The following is a 15127-nucleotide window of genomic DNA, read 5'->3' as shown; positions in this document are numbered from 1 at the left end:
TGATCTGCAGTATTACTCGCGATTGCCTCTATTCGTTATTAACGCGTTACGATTCAACGCTAATTGTATCGCACACTTTGGAGCGTTTCGAGATCTAATGGAAGGATAATAATCCCAGAGAAATGACCGCTGTTCGCTTGATCAGAGTTACAGAGACAATCTAAGGCGGGAGAGACTTTCTTTGTTCGGGGATTCGAACCGGAAATTGTTTGTGAGCGATATCTTTGTGGCGTGAATAGTTCCCACCAAGCGTACGCAATTAAATCGTTGTCTCGGAATCGCTGGTGGTGAAATTTTTCTCGACCAATCCTCGTTGATTGGTGCCCTGGGGCGCGACACTCAAACGTATACTGTCGTACTAGTGTATTGATTTAAAATGAAAATGGCCATAGACACCGCCGTATGTGTGTCGAGCATTTTCAAATTTGCATTTTTTTAAGCGAGGCCACAATTCTTACATTTTTTTTATAACCTCGCTCTACTAGAGCGACAAACAAAAACAGCCGACACCGACAAGCCTCAAGCCCGTGCAGTCCGCAAGCGAAGGCAGGCGTGCACTGTAGGTGCTTGTGAAGTAGCACGAGGGAATGCAAGCCTGTCAAAGGGGATATATACTTTCGCGGGTCGTGGCAATTCTCTTATATCTTAGTTAACGATTTGTGCCGGTAGTAATCTGAGCACTAACCACTGGTTTAACATAAACGTCAAACCGGTGGTTAGGGCTCATCGTCAAACGGCTGTGGTTAACCGTGAAAATGGTTGTGGTCATGGCAACGCAGTCAAGCGGAGAAAACGTTGTCGGCGTCGTCATCTTCGACATTCGTGTGTGTTTTCGACTGCATCTTTCGCAGAGGCGGTCGCGGACCTGATTCTCCCAAGTGTGTCCTTTTCTATCGATGGCCATTTTCATTTGCATTTCAGTGCGGAAATAAAATAATTGGACTTTTGCAAACGAGACAGGGGTTCTCTTTTGCTTAGTCTTTTCAACAGGAGACAAAATATAACCTTGAGTTCTGAATTTCTGCATGCAACGCTGCGCTCGTTTCATCATAAGAGCTGAATAAGAAGCTGATTGTTTCGAGTCCGATCGCCTCGTTGAAAAATTAACAACTTTAAGCGCACCTAACGCACTTCTAATAAAATGTAAAAAAAAAAAAACGGGGAAGGGGAAAACGTAAACCAGGAAATGGCAAGGGCGCTTTATGTGCTGGACATAGCATTTGGGAGGTTTAATAAACCCTTTCTAAAATGTATTACTTTCTCCCAGTTTAACTGTAGGCATTTTCGCTTCAAGAACTGTAGTAAAAAAAGTTCTGCTCCCCGCGGAGCGCCAATAATTTGTTTAAAATATTTGAGGTGAATTAAAATATTTGTAAGTACGTTTAAAATTAAATGTGATATCTTATAAGATCATGTACATTTCAAACAAAAAAAAAACATTATATTTTCTCCAAAACGTTGGTTTTGTATTCAATAAACTATTTCCACGTAATCTGTGAAAACGAATATATTGCCGCTGTCAACCCGTGGTATCGTATTTGGTTTGGTCGTTTATTGAATCCTTTAAGTCATGTCCCCCCACATTAATATCCTCCTGAATAAAACAACAGATCTGCTATGAAAGAGCAGCCACAGTACGAGCAGGACTACAGCGTTCCACATGGTAGGGGCCTGTGCCGGCATTCGGACGAGTCACTTTCGCCTATACGACGTAACTATTTAGGCATCCAACCCAGAGCTCTTCCGCTGCCATGGCACATCACCTTAATTTACGAAATACCTATATAAGTATCTCGTCGCAGTGGCCATTGTAATCCGTTTGCGGGCTGATTGGTTGCGGAGCATCGATCTCAGCCTCGGCGAGTTGAGCAACGCGTTCTTTTGCTCTTCCGCCTCTTTGCGGCACTGGCCATCAACGATGCTGCTGAGGTGGTCGACTTCGGCAGCATAAGCCTCTGGAATGTACAGCTTGTCGTAACGTGGAGAGTTGTGCAGCTCACAAGTGGCCAGGCCGACTCCAGTGACGTAAGTTTGGGAGGTGGTCAATCGGACATACGCGAACGCCATCTACTAGGCGCGAGAAGAACTAGATCAGCCATCTTGATTAGGTCGACAAAAGCGACCGGACGGGTTGGTGCGCGCTGGCGTGTGCTCCGCGATCTTCTTTTTCTACCAGTTCGATGCCATTAAATTGCTGCGTACCTTTCTGCAAGCAGCGTTGTGCCACCGACAGCAAGGGAACGAGGTATGTATCACGAAAGTATCAATTATAAATACTATTCGAGTAACAAGGACAAAATTGAGTGGTGCTTGAGCAGTTAGCACGAGGAAACCATCGTCGGTTTTTTCCTCTTTCACTTTGAAACACAAAATCCTGTCGCTCAAACTACGCCATCAAAATGGGTGGTAAAGTGCTTTGCATTCTTCGATTTGCTGTTCGAAGATAACGCGAAAAAGCGACGACGTCATGTTCGCACGAAGAGTCTCGCGATGGGTACAATTAACAGCGTGAACGTAAGGATGCGATCTATCGCTAATGCAGTGTACTGCAGGAAAAAGTACAGCTGCTTTCAAAATGCAGGAGTTACGTACCTCGGAGATTGCAAGCTTGCAGCATGTAACTGTGAGGGCGTCGGTTAGTTGACTTCCATCTCTACCGCGACGCATTCGCGATGAGTTACCTTAAATTGCGGCGATGTTCTAATAGTGAAACGCAACGTACTGCGGCAACCTACAGCTAGCCTCGCTCACAGCAAAGTGGGAGCCCGTTGAGAGCATGCGCTTCCTAATGACTTTACCGTTTCGCGCATCTGAAACTTGTCAGTGCACTTAAATGCCACTATGACGTCCTAAGTGCAAATACACTGCAAAGGCGTCTTCAGTGCCGGCGAAGGCTGCGAGCGTGACGCTTTTGAAAGCGTCTTCTCTGCACGAATTCTCATGCGAACAACGCATTCTGCGGAGCCACGCTCTCAAATGCGTGCTTTCGCGTCCACTGAACACAATTTGTGAGATGGGATGTGCAGTGAAAAAGTGGTGGCGTGCCTTCAAAGTAAATGTGGCAACTGAATCTGAAGTAAGGTGCACCCGATTTGGAATGAGCTGATGTACCTGATGTCTTGGGAAGAGCTGTTCTCGCTGAACTTTTGTTCTCGCTGCATTTATAGTAATTATAAGTCAAATGTGCCGCAGCTCCTAACTCCTTATCGTATCTGCAGGCAAGCATGGTAATTGTGTTCTGTGTATGTTTACACAGTCGAAAATCAGTCAACCCCCATAGACGTCTGGTGTCTCAGCTGTAGATGAGAAATTTAGCCAGTGCACCGCTAGCCTGGGGTCTTTAACCAGCATCACGCAGTAGGGATACACGACCGCACCCCGGTACGATGCTCATTCAGTTCAAAACGGGCAGTGGTGGGGAATGAGCTCGGGATCACTGGGTTCGGCAACGCAAGCTTTCGCTCCATGTGCTCCAAGCTCCAAGCCTTGCGAAAGGAGACGCTGGGGGAGGTAATCACAATAATGAATGCGTGGATACGACGTCCGTTAGGCTGCACTCGCACTGGCCTTCGAATCGTAACCGCGAAGCGTGTTCGCTCGTTTACATCATCAACTGCGTGTGAATCTGTGTTGCATCTTTCTGCAACCGCGTTCGCAACCGCTTTGCGGATGCGGTTGAGTCATCAGTGTGAATGCGGCATAAGAGACGTGGACCTCGTTCACGCCGCGTATCGGACGTGCATCTGCCGGACGCGGAGAAATATCCGAGGATATTTACCTTCGCTTGGGTGTCATCTGTTCAGAAGCTCCACTTCTCAGCGCTTGTTTGAAATGAGGCGGGCGTGAAAAGGAATAGCGAGAAAACCGTCCGTCATACGACAGAGAAGAATCCATGGTCGTCATGTATTGATTATAGGGTTATAGCTTTTGCTCAAGGGATCTCTGGCACCCAAGATATCCCAATACCACCAAAAAGATCAGGCCTGCACGCCCCCACCCCCCTCGTACGTCGCCACTAGTGAATCCGCGCAGTGTCGTCTTGTTCGCGTCGGCGTGACGCTAACCAAAACATAGGCGTCTGTCACTTTCCAGTGCTTCAGCGTATCTGCGGCCGCTTGGGCCGATTCGGGGGTCTACTAACAATGACGTCATGAGCAGGCCTTGTCTTCAAGGTGGTGCTGGATATCATCGAGTCCAACGCCTCACAATATATTTCCCGTGTCTTCCTTTGAGGCTGACACGACGGGCAGTAGGAACAACTGCACGTTCATAACAATGCTCGAACAATATTTCAGAACGGACCAGTCACCATGTTAAGTGCCCCCCCCCCCCCCCCAAACAAAAATAAACAGATATACATACATTAAAGTCTGAGCTGATCACATTTTACAGCGTGCGCCCTTTCTCACGACACCATTGTTTCTTTTGCCAGAAGATCAGCAATCAGCGACACCATTTCTCTCTTCCATTTTTGTTTAACTTCATAATTTTGTATTGTGGTGTTTGTAATTAGAGAGAGGGGCAAAAAAGAAAGAGGGGACACTTCATTTGCATAAGACTCCGGGAGAGCCCGTGTGGTATAATTAAGGGCCGTCATTGTTTCACCAGGGCGTCTCTTCCCCTCGGACGTTCTTACAAGGTTCGTCATTATTGGCAATTTTTGTCGGGTTCAGTGATTAGCAGAACTGGTTCGGTCGCTATGGTCGCGTCGCACGCAGGCAAGGCGACTTCAGGATCGCTCGTGGCACTCCAAAGTTTCCGTGCCCCGCGGCGTAAACCTGCTGCGTTTATTTCTTTCCAAAGTAGCACAGGTCACATCGCCAACCCAACCAGGAACGTTAATAAAAAAAAAAAAAAGATTCCGTTTTTTTGCATTGTTTTACAAACGAAATGCGGCGTACGCCGAGCCGCCGCACACTTTGCCGGAAATTCTGCTGCACATGGTTTTTAGACGGCAGTGTTCGCATGAAGAAGCCTTACATTCCGCTAACCGTAGCGGGGAGCATTTTTTTTACGCGATATCATGACATCACGTGACATGATGGCATCACTTGACATGGTGACGTTACTGACGTCGTCACGTAAGAGGGTGACGTCAGGTGATGTTGCAGCGTCACGTAACACCATGACGCCGCTCCATGGTGTCGCAGAGAAAGCTCCCGCTGAATTTAGCGGTAAAAATTGTGACGTGTGACACTGTGACACTGTGGGTAAGCACTTGAGGGGGGGAGAACTCCTCAAGTTGCGTCTGTGCAGCTTCTTTTCCCGCGGTGTCTATCCGTCATACGCTTGATGGCAAAGAAACACTTACTATTATCCTCCGTCAAATTTAGCAGAAAAATTGTCACGCTAAATCTAGCGGGCCGCGAAGGACACGCAAACGCATCCCGAGATTCGGGGACAAATCAATCGCCGTAAAAAACGACAACATACACAAAAGTTTTTTTTTTCTGCATTCATCGCAATTAAGAATTTACAAGCACACTCGAAGTCCTGGTATGTAGCTGGATCATAGCCAAGCTGGATTCCAATAAGGTGGAATATGCGGCATCTATCTTGGTCCCGGTCTTAAAGGGGCACTGATATTGTATTGTTGTTTATATTGTTTAAAACGTTTTAGTTCCCACATATGCAGAGTCCTATATTACAAAACCGCCTATTCATATCAGGGCAAGAGAAAAACATGTGGGCTCTTTTTTTCTCGCGGGGTATATTGTGTGGACCAATGAAACCCCTATAATACGCGCAGATTCCGAATGATTTTATTATAACTCGTTTCGAAGAGAGTCCGACAGGTACACATTCGGATAAGACTCGTCTTCTTCTCCGCGGGCAAAGCCATCGCTTGCAATTCGCCGACAAGCGCCCTTCGTCAACCGCTTCACTCGGAAGAAAATTCTTCCCAAAAAGGGCGTGTCGCGATCTTTAAACACGCTTTTAACGAGGAAATAAGCCACGCACGGTTGTGGTTTCGGGTTTGTTTGGATGCTTAGAGCATCTAGATTGAGTTGTCACGGCAAAAGGACGATCTCAGAATCGACTTCAGTGGCCCTTTAAATCTCTCATTTCAATATATAAAACTGTTCATAATCGTTCATCACGCTTTTTATACATTCCTCATTATCATCACACCGCCAGCGTAACAGTAATGCAAATCGGCCTATCGTCATCTAACCCTTCCCAGCAAAGCAAAGTGTCCCGGTTGTTTTTCTTTTTTTATTCATAAACCTTATTATTATCAGCCGAGTACTAACACCCGAACACTCGCCAGCACGCATCGACCATAGACGCAAAGTAGATATTCCGTCTTGCAACACGAATCCGCTTTATAATAATTTTATTTCCATCACCTCGTTAACCTAAAATTCCTTCCCATATCAAAACCTAAAATTGTTGATATAATAACAGTTAAATAGAGGCCGTATGATTACCCTTTATTGTTGTAATGACATACAATAATTGTTCTAGGGTTCTCTCGTGTTGTCTGTTCATTGCTATGAACATTTTTTTTTTCTTTATAACCCACTCTATTCAGTAACGCCCCCAACGCTGAGGATAATGGAACAAACCAGTAAATGAATCAACTGAAACAACAAAACGGTATTTACAATAAACAACGGCGAACCTAAGCATGTAGGAAAAAAGCTCGCGCTGCATGCTCGGATTTCACAGGTTCAAATGGGACCCTTTTTGGTGTACCGAGGAGCATCTGCGTAATCATTAGTCGTGCTGCACTGGCGAAATCGCATCGTTCCCTTAAACACAGAAACCTTCTTGCTTGATGGCAGAGCGCCGTCCCACTGTGAAAGCATCCAAGCGACCAATTGCACTGACTTCGATCACAATAAAGCAGTATAGCGACAGTGCTCCGTCACGGTCTTTTGCACTCAGAAAACACATCAAGCTGGACGTTCCACTTGAAGAGACAGCATCAGCAAAAAGGTTCTGGAAATGTAAATCCCACAATCTCGCTGGGCAGAATTATCACCGATAAACTGCATCACACCTAGCACATACTTCGAGTTAGATGCTTTTATTTGTGAACTCCACGACGCAGAGGTTTTGACGCTGCAGCGTTGGCTGAGAGACTATTTTTTTGTTTTTCATTCCGGGCGTTTTTTTGTTTTGACGATGATTGATCTCCGAGCGTGCCTCCAGCGTGTGGACTTCTTTCTTTCTTTCATAACTGATAAAAAATAACTAGACAACGACACATTGGCGTGTGGACTCTTTTGTACGGCTCACATTGCGTAGTAGTGTTCTCATAAGTGTAGGCGACGGAGATAACGATATCCCTACCCAAATATGTGTACTCTTAATTTATGTCATGTTACATTTCGGTCTATTTCTCGTAAAGCGTTATTTTATTTGGTAGCAAAGCACACAACCTTGTTCATTTATGCGACGAGTGGTGCGAGTAAGGGTTCTTTTGATCTGCCTAAATTGGTACTGCGAAACTTGTATTTGGCCATGGAGCTATACGACGTATTTTCCCGAGTACTCTTTCACCTCATAGTCTACTTCCTGCTCTCTCAGTGCGATCATTCCATTTGAAAATGTGATCTCCAACCTTCCGTCCTTTATAAGCGCGCCCTTTACTAGTCCTTTCCTTATAGGTGAATTTTCGCATGCCATATTTCTCGCCATCTCAAGCGCATCGCATATCTGTTGCGCGCAATCCGATGCAAATACACTCATTAGTAAGGCGTGGTTATGGTGTTGTGACGGCGGGGAATGGCAGTGGTAGTCGAGGGCACCACTCACTGTATACACCCGTTGGAACGATCTGCCATCTATCGGCCGAACAGCGAGTCATTTGGCAATATAGGTCATACGTCCATTTTTCTTTCGCTTTCACTACTGCGAGCTTGTAGCCCTGTGGCGCCATCTCTTTTATTCTTCGACAAGCACGGCATCCGGATTCGCTTCAAATAAAGCCTCTTTGGTGCGCGAGTTTTGAACGGAGGTAGAAGATTTGAAAGGTGTGAACAAGCGATCGGCGGCTTTTTCTGGGTCTCTTTCAGAATCCAAGGGTTATGTAGCAACTACTAGTGTAGTGAGAAGTGTTCACTTGGTGCACTGACCGAAAAGGTAAAGTTTGGTGTCTATCAAGTCACTTTTGAAGTAAAATATTTGTACTTTTTTGGCATCTTACTTCGAAAGGGTATCGGCGGACATCAAACGCGATCTCATGGTCGCGCTAACAGTGTCGGGAAGTGTACACATTACAGGTAATGAAATTACTTTTGGCAGGTAATGTTTCTGAGCGAGTGGTTAATAGAGATCTTGGAAAGACGGGGAGGTTTGCCTGGACCAGTTGTCCTATAGCAGTCTGCTCCGCACCGGAGGTAGGGGAACGGTGATTTAAAGGAGATGAAGAAAGGGGCAACAAAAATTTAAAGGGAAGGATGTCGGTGACGATGGGTACGGTATTATGATGCAGGAGTTCGGATTTCATTTTCCGGTCACTCTGGGACGGATGCCGTTGAAAACCGTGTAGTCAGTCCAGTACTTCTGAGGAAAACAAGGAGAGCTCTCGAAGGCATAGCGGCATTGGCTCTTGATGATCATGATTCAGGGATTTTTTTCCAAACTTATTGATTGGTCGCTAAATGTCGCCCGTGTGTCTTTCAATATGCACGTTTCAGACTCGAATGAAGAACACTCAAGAAGGACATGGCTGATTGTGTCTATGGTGTTGCATTTCTCGCAGGTCGGGGATGCGTTTCTCCCTGTAGGGTGCCAAATTCTTCTGTAAACGCAACACCGAGCCTAAGGTGACAAAGCGCTGGCTCGGTACGCCGTGGCAGTCCGGACGGGGGTCGGTACATCAGAGTCGGGGTCTAACGATCGCAGTCGGGGGTAGTCGGTTGTTTAAGGTCCACAGATGTGTCGTTATATTATATTCAAATGGTCTCGCGCTGTGCTACGATAATTGTCACAAAGCGGAATTTTCACTGCGAAGCTGTTATGCGCTAAGATCTGGGAAAAAACCCGTCTGCGGGTGTTGACGAAAATACTCTCCATTGGTCCCCATTGGTCCTAGAAAGTATGAATAAATAAATATAAAGAGGGGGCAACCGGCGTGAGTCAGCCTTCCTTGGCATTATTACATAGTGAATAGTGAGGTCCTGATCACTTGTTATCACCTCTAGGCACTGCCCTCTAGGTCGTCCCAGAACCTTGAGGTCGACCGAGAGGTCATCCTAGGCGTTGTCCTCGAGGTAGTCGTAGAAGTCGTCCTCTGGCTCGTTCTTGAGGTCGTCCTAGAAGTCGTTGAGGTCGTCGTAAACGTCGTCCTCGAGGTTGTCCTGCAAGTCATTATTGAGGTCGTCCTATACGTCGTCCCCTAGGCGTAGTCCTCGGGTCGTCGTAAAAATAACAGCTTCGCTGGTCCTCCATCCTCACGTAAAGTGGAAGGGCTTTACTTTTTTTTTTTTTTTTTTGCATACACCATTTTTGCAGTACATGCAATCTTCAAACCATTTTTATTACTGTACTTAAATGCCGCTCTGTCTGACGGGGCTGTGCAACAATATTGAATTGAAATGCTTCTCGCATTACACTACTTTAATGGCAATAGTGGGATACCGGCATGCTCGCACGCGACACCATGCACCGATCAAGACGCTTGGTCGCGGTGTGATGTTAAGGATAAAAGCAGACTTCCTCTTTGAGTGCCTCCTCGGAAAACTTTATGAAGAAGTTGTGAGTTGCCTTGTTGACATTGGACACGAGCACTGAGTGAACATTCGCCTGGGGCTCGAGGCAATCAGTGACTCGACGAGCATTCGGAAAGCGGCTCGAGTTCAGTGACTGTATAACTGCAATATCTAAACCCTAATAATGTGGACTGACCAGCGTGTTGATGCACCGAAAGAATAATACCCGTGCCACACGGGCAACACGAATGCCATTTACAACGAATGACATTTGAACGATCGGCCAATCAGCGCGCGTCACTCCGAGCGCGAGGCGTTCCACGCGCGAAAGATCGCGAGCCGACTCGTTGATCACACGAATGTCATTCGTTGTAAATGGCATTCGAGTTGCCCGTGTGGCACGGGTATAAGAAACAGGTGGGACGATGGACGACGTACATTTTTTTTTTTTTTCAACAAGCAAAAGCACAATAAAGCCACAGCGATCTTTTTCGGAACCACACTCCACAGTTAAAAACGAAGAAAGAGACATGGAAAGAGTGCAAAGAAAGAAAGGAGAGGATATCTTGAAAATTTATAAGATTAGAAGGTTAAAAGAAAGGATGACTTGACGGTAAAACGTATACATTACTCCTTAAAATTATGACCAAACGCCTGTGTCAATTCCGGAGTGAAGAACGCAATCTTATATCGAGTTAAAACGTGTAAAGGAGGATGGAAGGCAGCGCGTGCCCTATGAGCTGCCATCTCCAGCGCATGGTTGTGATTCACTTTGGCGCCATATAATTAGCACTAGGGCTGGGCGTCGATTAAAATTTTTATCCCGATTAATCGCCACCCTTCAATCGATTAATCGGTTACGTTAATTTTTATAAATAATACATTAACAATAATGCAACAACTCGTTTTGCCTTTGAAGACTTATTTTACTCTCTGTTACATGGCGCAAAAGACATTTAGAACTGAGGATACATATAGTTCAACGATTCAAAGAGTCACATATTTTTGCTCCAGCTTCGAAGGCAAAGAAGTTTGCCCATCTTCTCCGACAGGAAGACAAGAAGTCAGAGCTTGGGCGACGATTTCTTCTTTTTTTAGAGAAAGAGACCTCGATGGAGAAGGCGTTGACTGTTGTCTGCGTTTTGGCGGATGGTCCTTGCTGCAGCTACATGGGTGCTTCGCTCGTAGGCGATACTGAAGCGAACTTACGCTTCCAGTGTACAAAAACGGCTTTTTGCAGATGATGCAGGGGACTTCCTTCGAGTTAAAAACTTCACCGCTGGAGTTTACTTTAAACCCAAACTTTCCAACGAGATTGCCTTTCATACTCGTGAACTCGTCCATTTTTACGTGCCGAATACTGGAACAAGTAACCATGGCGTTGTTAGCTTCCCAGCTTGTTTTTCCGCTTGTTTGTCTTGCCTGGGCAGGATGTGTAATAGATCCTCAACACGTGAAGTTTCGCGGTCGCTCGGGGATCAATTGCGGGCCCGGGTTGTTCGTCTGGTCTCGACAGAACTGTAATGTGTATCCTCGAACACGGAACGCTTCGCGAGCGCGAAAATTGAACCTTGCTCATAGCACCTGGCTGGGAACGCATTTCTTTTGAGTACCGATTAAAAAACCGATTAACCGGTTAAAAAGTTTAATCGTGATTAAAGCCTTAATCGATTAATCGGAAGGTTAATCGATCAATTGCCCAGACCTAATTAGCACCAGCTCGAAATTCCGCTTGTTCTGGTTTCCAGTTGAGCGGGTGACCGCTGGTCAATGTTATCTGTATACTTTATACGCTGGTCAATGTCATCTGTCTCTCTTATACACTGGTCAATTTTGTCTATCTTTTTATGCAACTGTCATTGCGTCAAGAGGAAAACTAAGGCATGTTTTGTAGGCTATCAGTGTCAACGAATAATTCTAAGCGGTATTTATTGTGACAGCACGATTATCATCGGCTCCATCAAGCCGAGAACGAAGCAGCGAGTCACGTGCAGGCGGCGCACATTTAAACGGCGCCCATCAACGGTACAATGGGGCGCCAACGGGGCTGAGCCTGAGCCGCCTCGCCTCAAGAGTGCGTCACCGGACTCCGGAGATGCACCCCTGGCGCTACCAGGCCCAATGCGGAGCCACGCCCGACCCCGTCGCCTGCCTTATGACCATGTGGGGTACGGCCGCCTCGTCTTCAAGGCGGCTCGCACGGGCAACGAGCCCTACCTCCGCGACCTGCTTCAAGGCCTGGGGGCCTTCACCGCAGACCAATACTTGTCCTTTCTCCACAAGGGGCAGCTGGGTGCGTGTACGCCCCTGATGGCGGCCGCCCGAAACGGTCACTGCAGGCTGGTGACGACCCTGCTCACGAGGTACGGGGCACGCGTGGACATCGAAGGTTCGGCGCTTTTTGACGACCACTACGCGGTGTCCGGCGCGACCGCCTTGTGGCACGCCGTGGACGGGGGACACGTGGATGCGGCCCAGAGCCTGCTGTCTGGAGGAGCCAACGTCAACCATAGAACACAGCGGCACCACAGCGATTGGTTTGAGCCGGAGTTTGTGGCTCACGACAAGACGTGTCTGATGCTGGCCGCTCACCGAGGACATTGCGCCATGGTTACCTGTCTTCTGCGGCATGGCGCTGACCACAGTGCCAAGAGCGCCAACGGCGAGACCTGTCTTCACTTCGCGGCTAAGAGGGGACATCATTCCGTGCTCAGGGTGCTCCTGGCTTTCGACGCCGAGATCGCGCCGAACTGCTTCGGTGAGACTCCGCTTGTCCAGGCGGCCGAATGGCTTCACCCGGAAGTTGTCGAGCTGTTTTCCAGTCGTGCCGACGCTTCCAAACTCGCTAAGGTTGAAGCGCTGGAGCTACTGGGCGCCGCGTATGCGAACGACGACGCGTTTTATAATGTCGACCGGGCTTTTTCTTGCATGGCTAGTGCGTTGGCTTTGCGCTGCAGTGAAGAGGACCCTTTGCCCAAGAGTGTCTTACCGATAATCCTTGCTTACGGACCTTCGCCGGAGTGTGTCGCGCCGAGCGATCTCGCGGCCCTTGGGAACAACCCCGAAAGGTTGCAGATCGAATCTCTTTACATTAGAGAACGTATTTTGGGCTGGAACAGCCCGCTTACTCCGCGTCGAATGAGATTTCGAGCCCTCTCACTGCGGAAGAATGGGAGATACATGAGCGCGCTCCTTCTCTGGCTGAGAATCTTAGACATGAAGACAAGACAGACTGTCAGCCTATACCACGACCTAGTCGAGGTGACGGAGTTACTCTGCCAGATGCTTCATCACGGCGTCAGCATTCAAAAGGAATCCATGCCTTCCGTCTTCGCAGCCTGCGCGCGCGAAGCGGAGTTGATGTTATCTCATTTAGGGTTCGCGTCCAATTTCGATAACCACTTGCACACGTGTTCCTACCTCGTGTGCATCGCTGCTCACTTGTTTGGCGATCGGTCCATGGGCAACCCTTCCGCACTAACTGCAATACAGCGCCTCGTGGCGCTGAATCAAAGAACCCTGGCGGGACAGCGTACCTTACTTCACCTCTGCCTCGACGAACGCACTAGCATAGATGGCGAATTTTCAAACAAGGTGGTTAGTTTTCCCTGCGCTTCGGCAGCGCTGCTGCTCATTCAAGCGGGACACGCCGTGAACTGCCAAGACGCCAACTTGGCTACGCCACTGCACGTGGTCTGCAGGACTGAGAATATGGAAGAAGACTGCGTAACAACAATTAGGCGATGCATAGGGATTCTTGTGAACGCTGGCGCACACTTGGATATTGTAGACGCGTGGCGGAGGACGCCGGCGGATGTGGCTATGGAACAGCTGAATCTGGCGGCCCTTCTGATGCTCAAGTGGTTGGAAGAGCCGTGTCTCAAGTGTATTGCGTCTAGAGCCGTGAACCGCTACGGCCTGAGATGGGATGCCACTATTCCGGAGACTCTAAGAGCATTCGTGAGGCTGCATGGAATCTAGCTTTTTTTTTTTTCGGTAGTCTTACAGCATTGTTGCCTTACACAGGAATGAAAATAATTTAAGAAACCCTTGAAACTTCGAGTCGTGGTAAAAACGATTCACAATATTTTATCCGAATTCTTAAAAATGGAAGCTGTTCTGTTTAAAGAGATACCGAACCGAAATTTTGACCTCACAGAAAAAGGCTGGAGCGATAGGCACGACTCTGCAAAACCCAAAAGCATCACTCATACTGCGATATATCTAACGGATGGTCGTATTTTCGGAAAAGGAGTGCACGACTGAACACGGCCGACGAGGCCGACGAGACATGTCACGTGACGATTCTCATTCGCTCTGCTCTTCTCTTCGTCCCCTCGGGCTGCTGAACCAAAGCGAGGAGGAGACAAGGGAGGCTGCTTCCCCTCATTCTCAATTCTTTGAGGAGGATCGTGGCGTCATAGTTCTCGCTTGATCGCTCGCTTCTTTTCCAGAAATACGTGAATCCGTTTGAGATATCGTTGTATGAGTGACGTTTTGGAGTTTCTAAGCGCTCCGCTTAACGCTTCTGCGGCCGTATTTCGCGAAATCTAAATTTCGGTTCAGCACCCCTTTAAAAGAGTCGTGAAATTATGGTTTGGACGAATGCACTTTATACAGCCATAATAACCGAAGTGCAACACAACTATGTTTTCATGCAAGGCCACTAAGCCAGGGTGTCGTTGTCTACTATTTTACCGTTTGTGGACGACAGACTTATTTGTCGTGGTGTACCTTCCATGCTAAGAGTGGGATGTTTCTTCAGTTTCTCTCGCAAGGCTTGAAGAAATGGCACGCACAAGATACGACAGACGTGGTTTCGTTCCTGAGCGCAGTTAAATTACAATCATATACTTAGACTTTTTAACTAAAACCCGTAAAACTTAGAGAAACGTTGTCCAATTTTAGAATATGATTGCACCGCGTGGGGGACCTTCACACAAGGTCAAGTACTAGAGCACATACAAAAACGAGCAGCGCGGTTTGGGTCGGGTAACCGTGATTTTTCTAAAAGATCATCAGCTATTTGTAAGAAGTCAGAATATCTATTTGGCTTGCTGACCCGCGAAATTATCTCAGATTGCCTTTGTTTTGCAACTTATTCAATGGCCGAAATGCAATTCATAAGAAATAGATAAAAGATACAACTTATGTGTCGCCTCATAACGATCACCGTCTAAAAGACCGCGAGCACAGAACCAAATAAATATATTTAAATACCCATTTTTCCCCGAGAACTGTTAACGAATGGAATAGCCTATCAAATCGGAAATAGTCTCTTTGCGGGCTTCGTCTTTCCTTTATTTTTCGATTCTGCAGAGCTTTTTGTTTGGCTAAGTGTCAATTTGTGAATTTGATTGCATCTGTGCTTGACGATTTAAATGTTTGTTTTTATTTGGGGGCACATTTTTTATTATTCCACTATTTTTATACCTGACGTCATTGGATGTCAGAGCTTGGTCCTG

At 47.1% G+C, this 15127-nt stretch overlaps 1 protein-coding gene across 1 annotated transcript; it reads left to right on the top strand.

Annotated features, from left to right (window-relative positions):
* The first annotated feature begins 11783 nt into the window (after positions 1 to 11783).
* LOC8039388 (protein fem-1 homolog B-like) lies at positions 11784 to 13643 on the top strand. The gene has a single exon (XM_002413359.4). It carries the CDS (start codon positions 11784 to 11786, stop codon positions 13641 to 13643), a length of 1860 nt encoding a protein of 619 aa, XP_002413404.4.
* The last annotated feature ends 1484 nt before the right edge of the window (positions 13644 to 15127 follow it).

This window comes from Ixodes scapularis, unplaced genomic scaffold (genome assembly GCF_016920785.2).
Source record: "Ixodes scapularis isolate PalLabHiFi unplaced genomic scaffold, ASM1692078v2 PGA_scaffold7__128_contigs__length_106722199, whole genome shotgun sequence".
NCBI classification, from domain to species: Eukaryota; Metazoa; Arthropoda; class Arachnida; order Ixodida; family Ixodidae; genus Ixodes; species Ixodes scapularis.
Note: the sequence above shows the minus strand (reverse complement) of the source record. Positions and strands in the feature narration are given on the sequence as shown.

What these genes read in the sequence shown, in the direction of transcription:
- LOC8039388 (XM_002413359.4), top strand. Translation starts at nt 11,784, where the DNA reads ATGCGGAGCCACGCCCGACCCCGTCGCCTGCCTTATGACCATGTGGGG.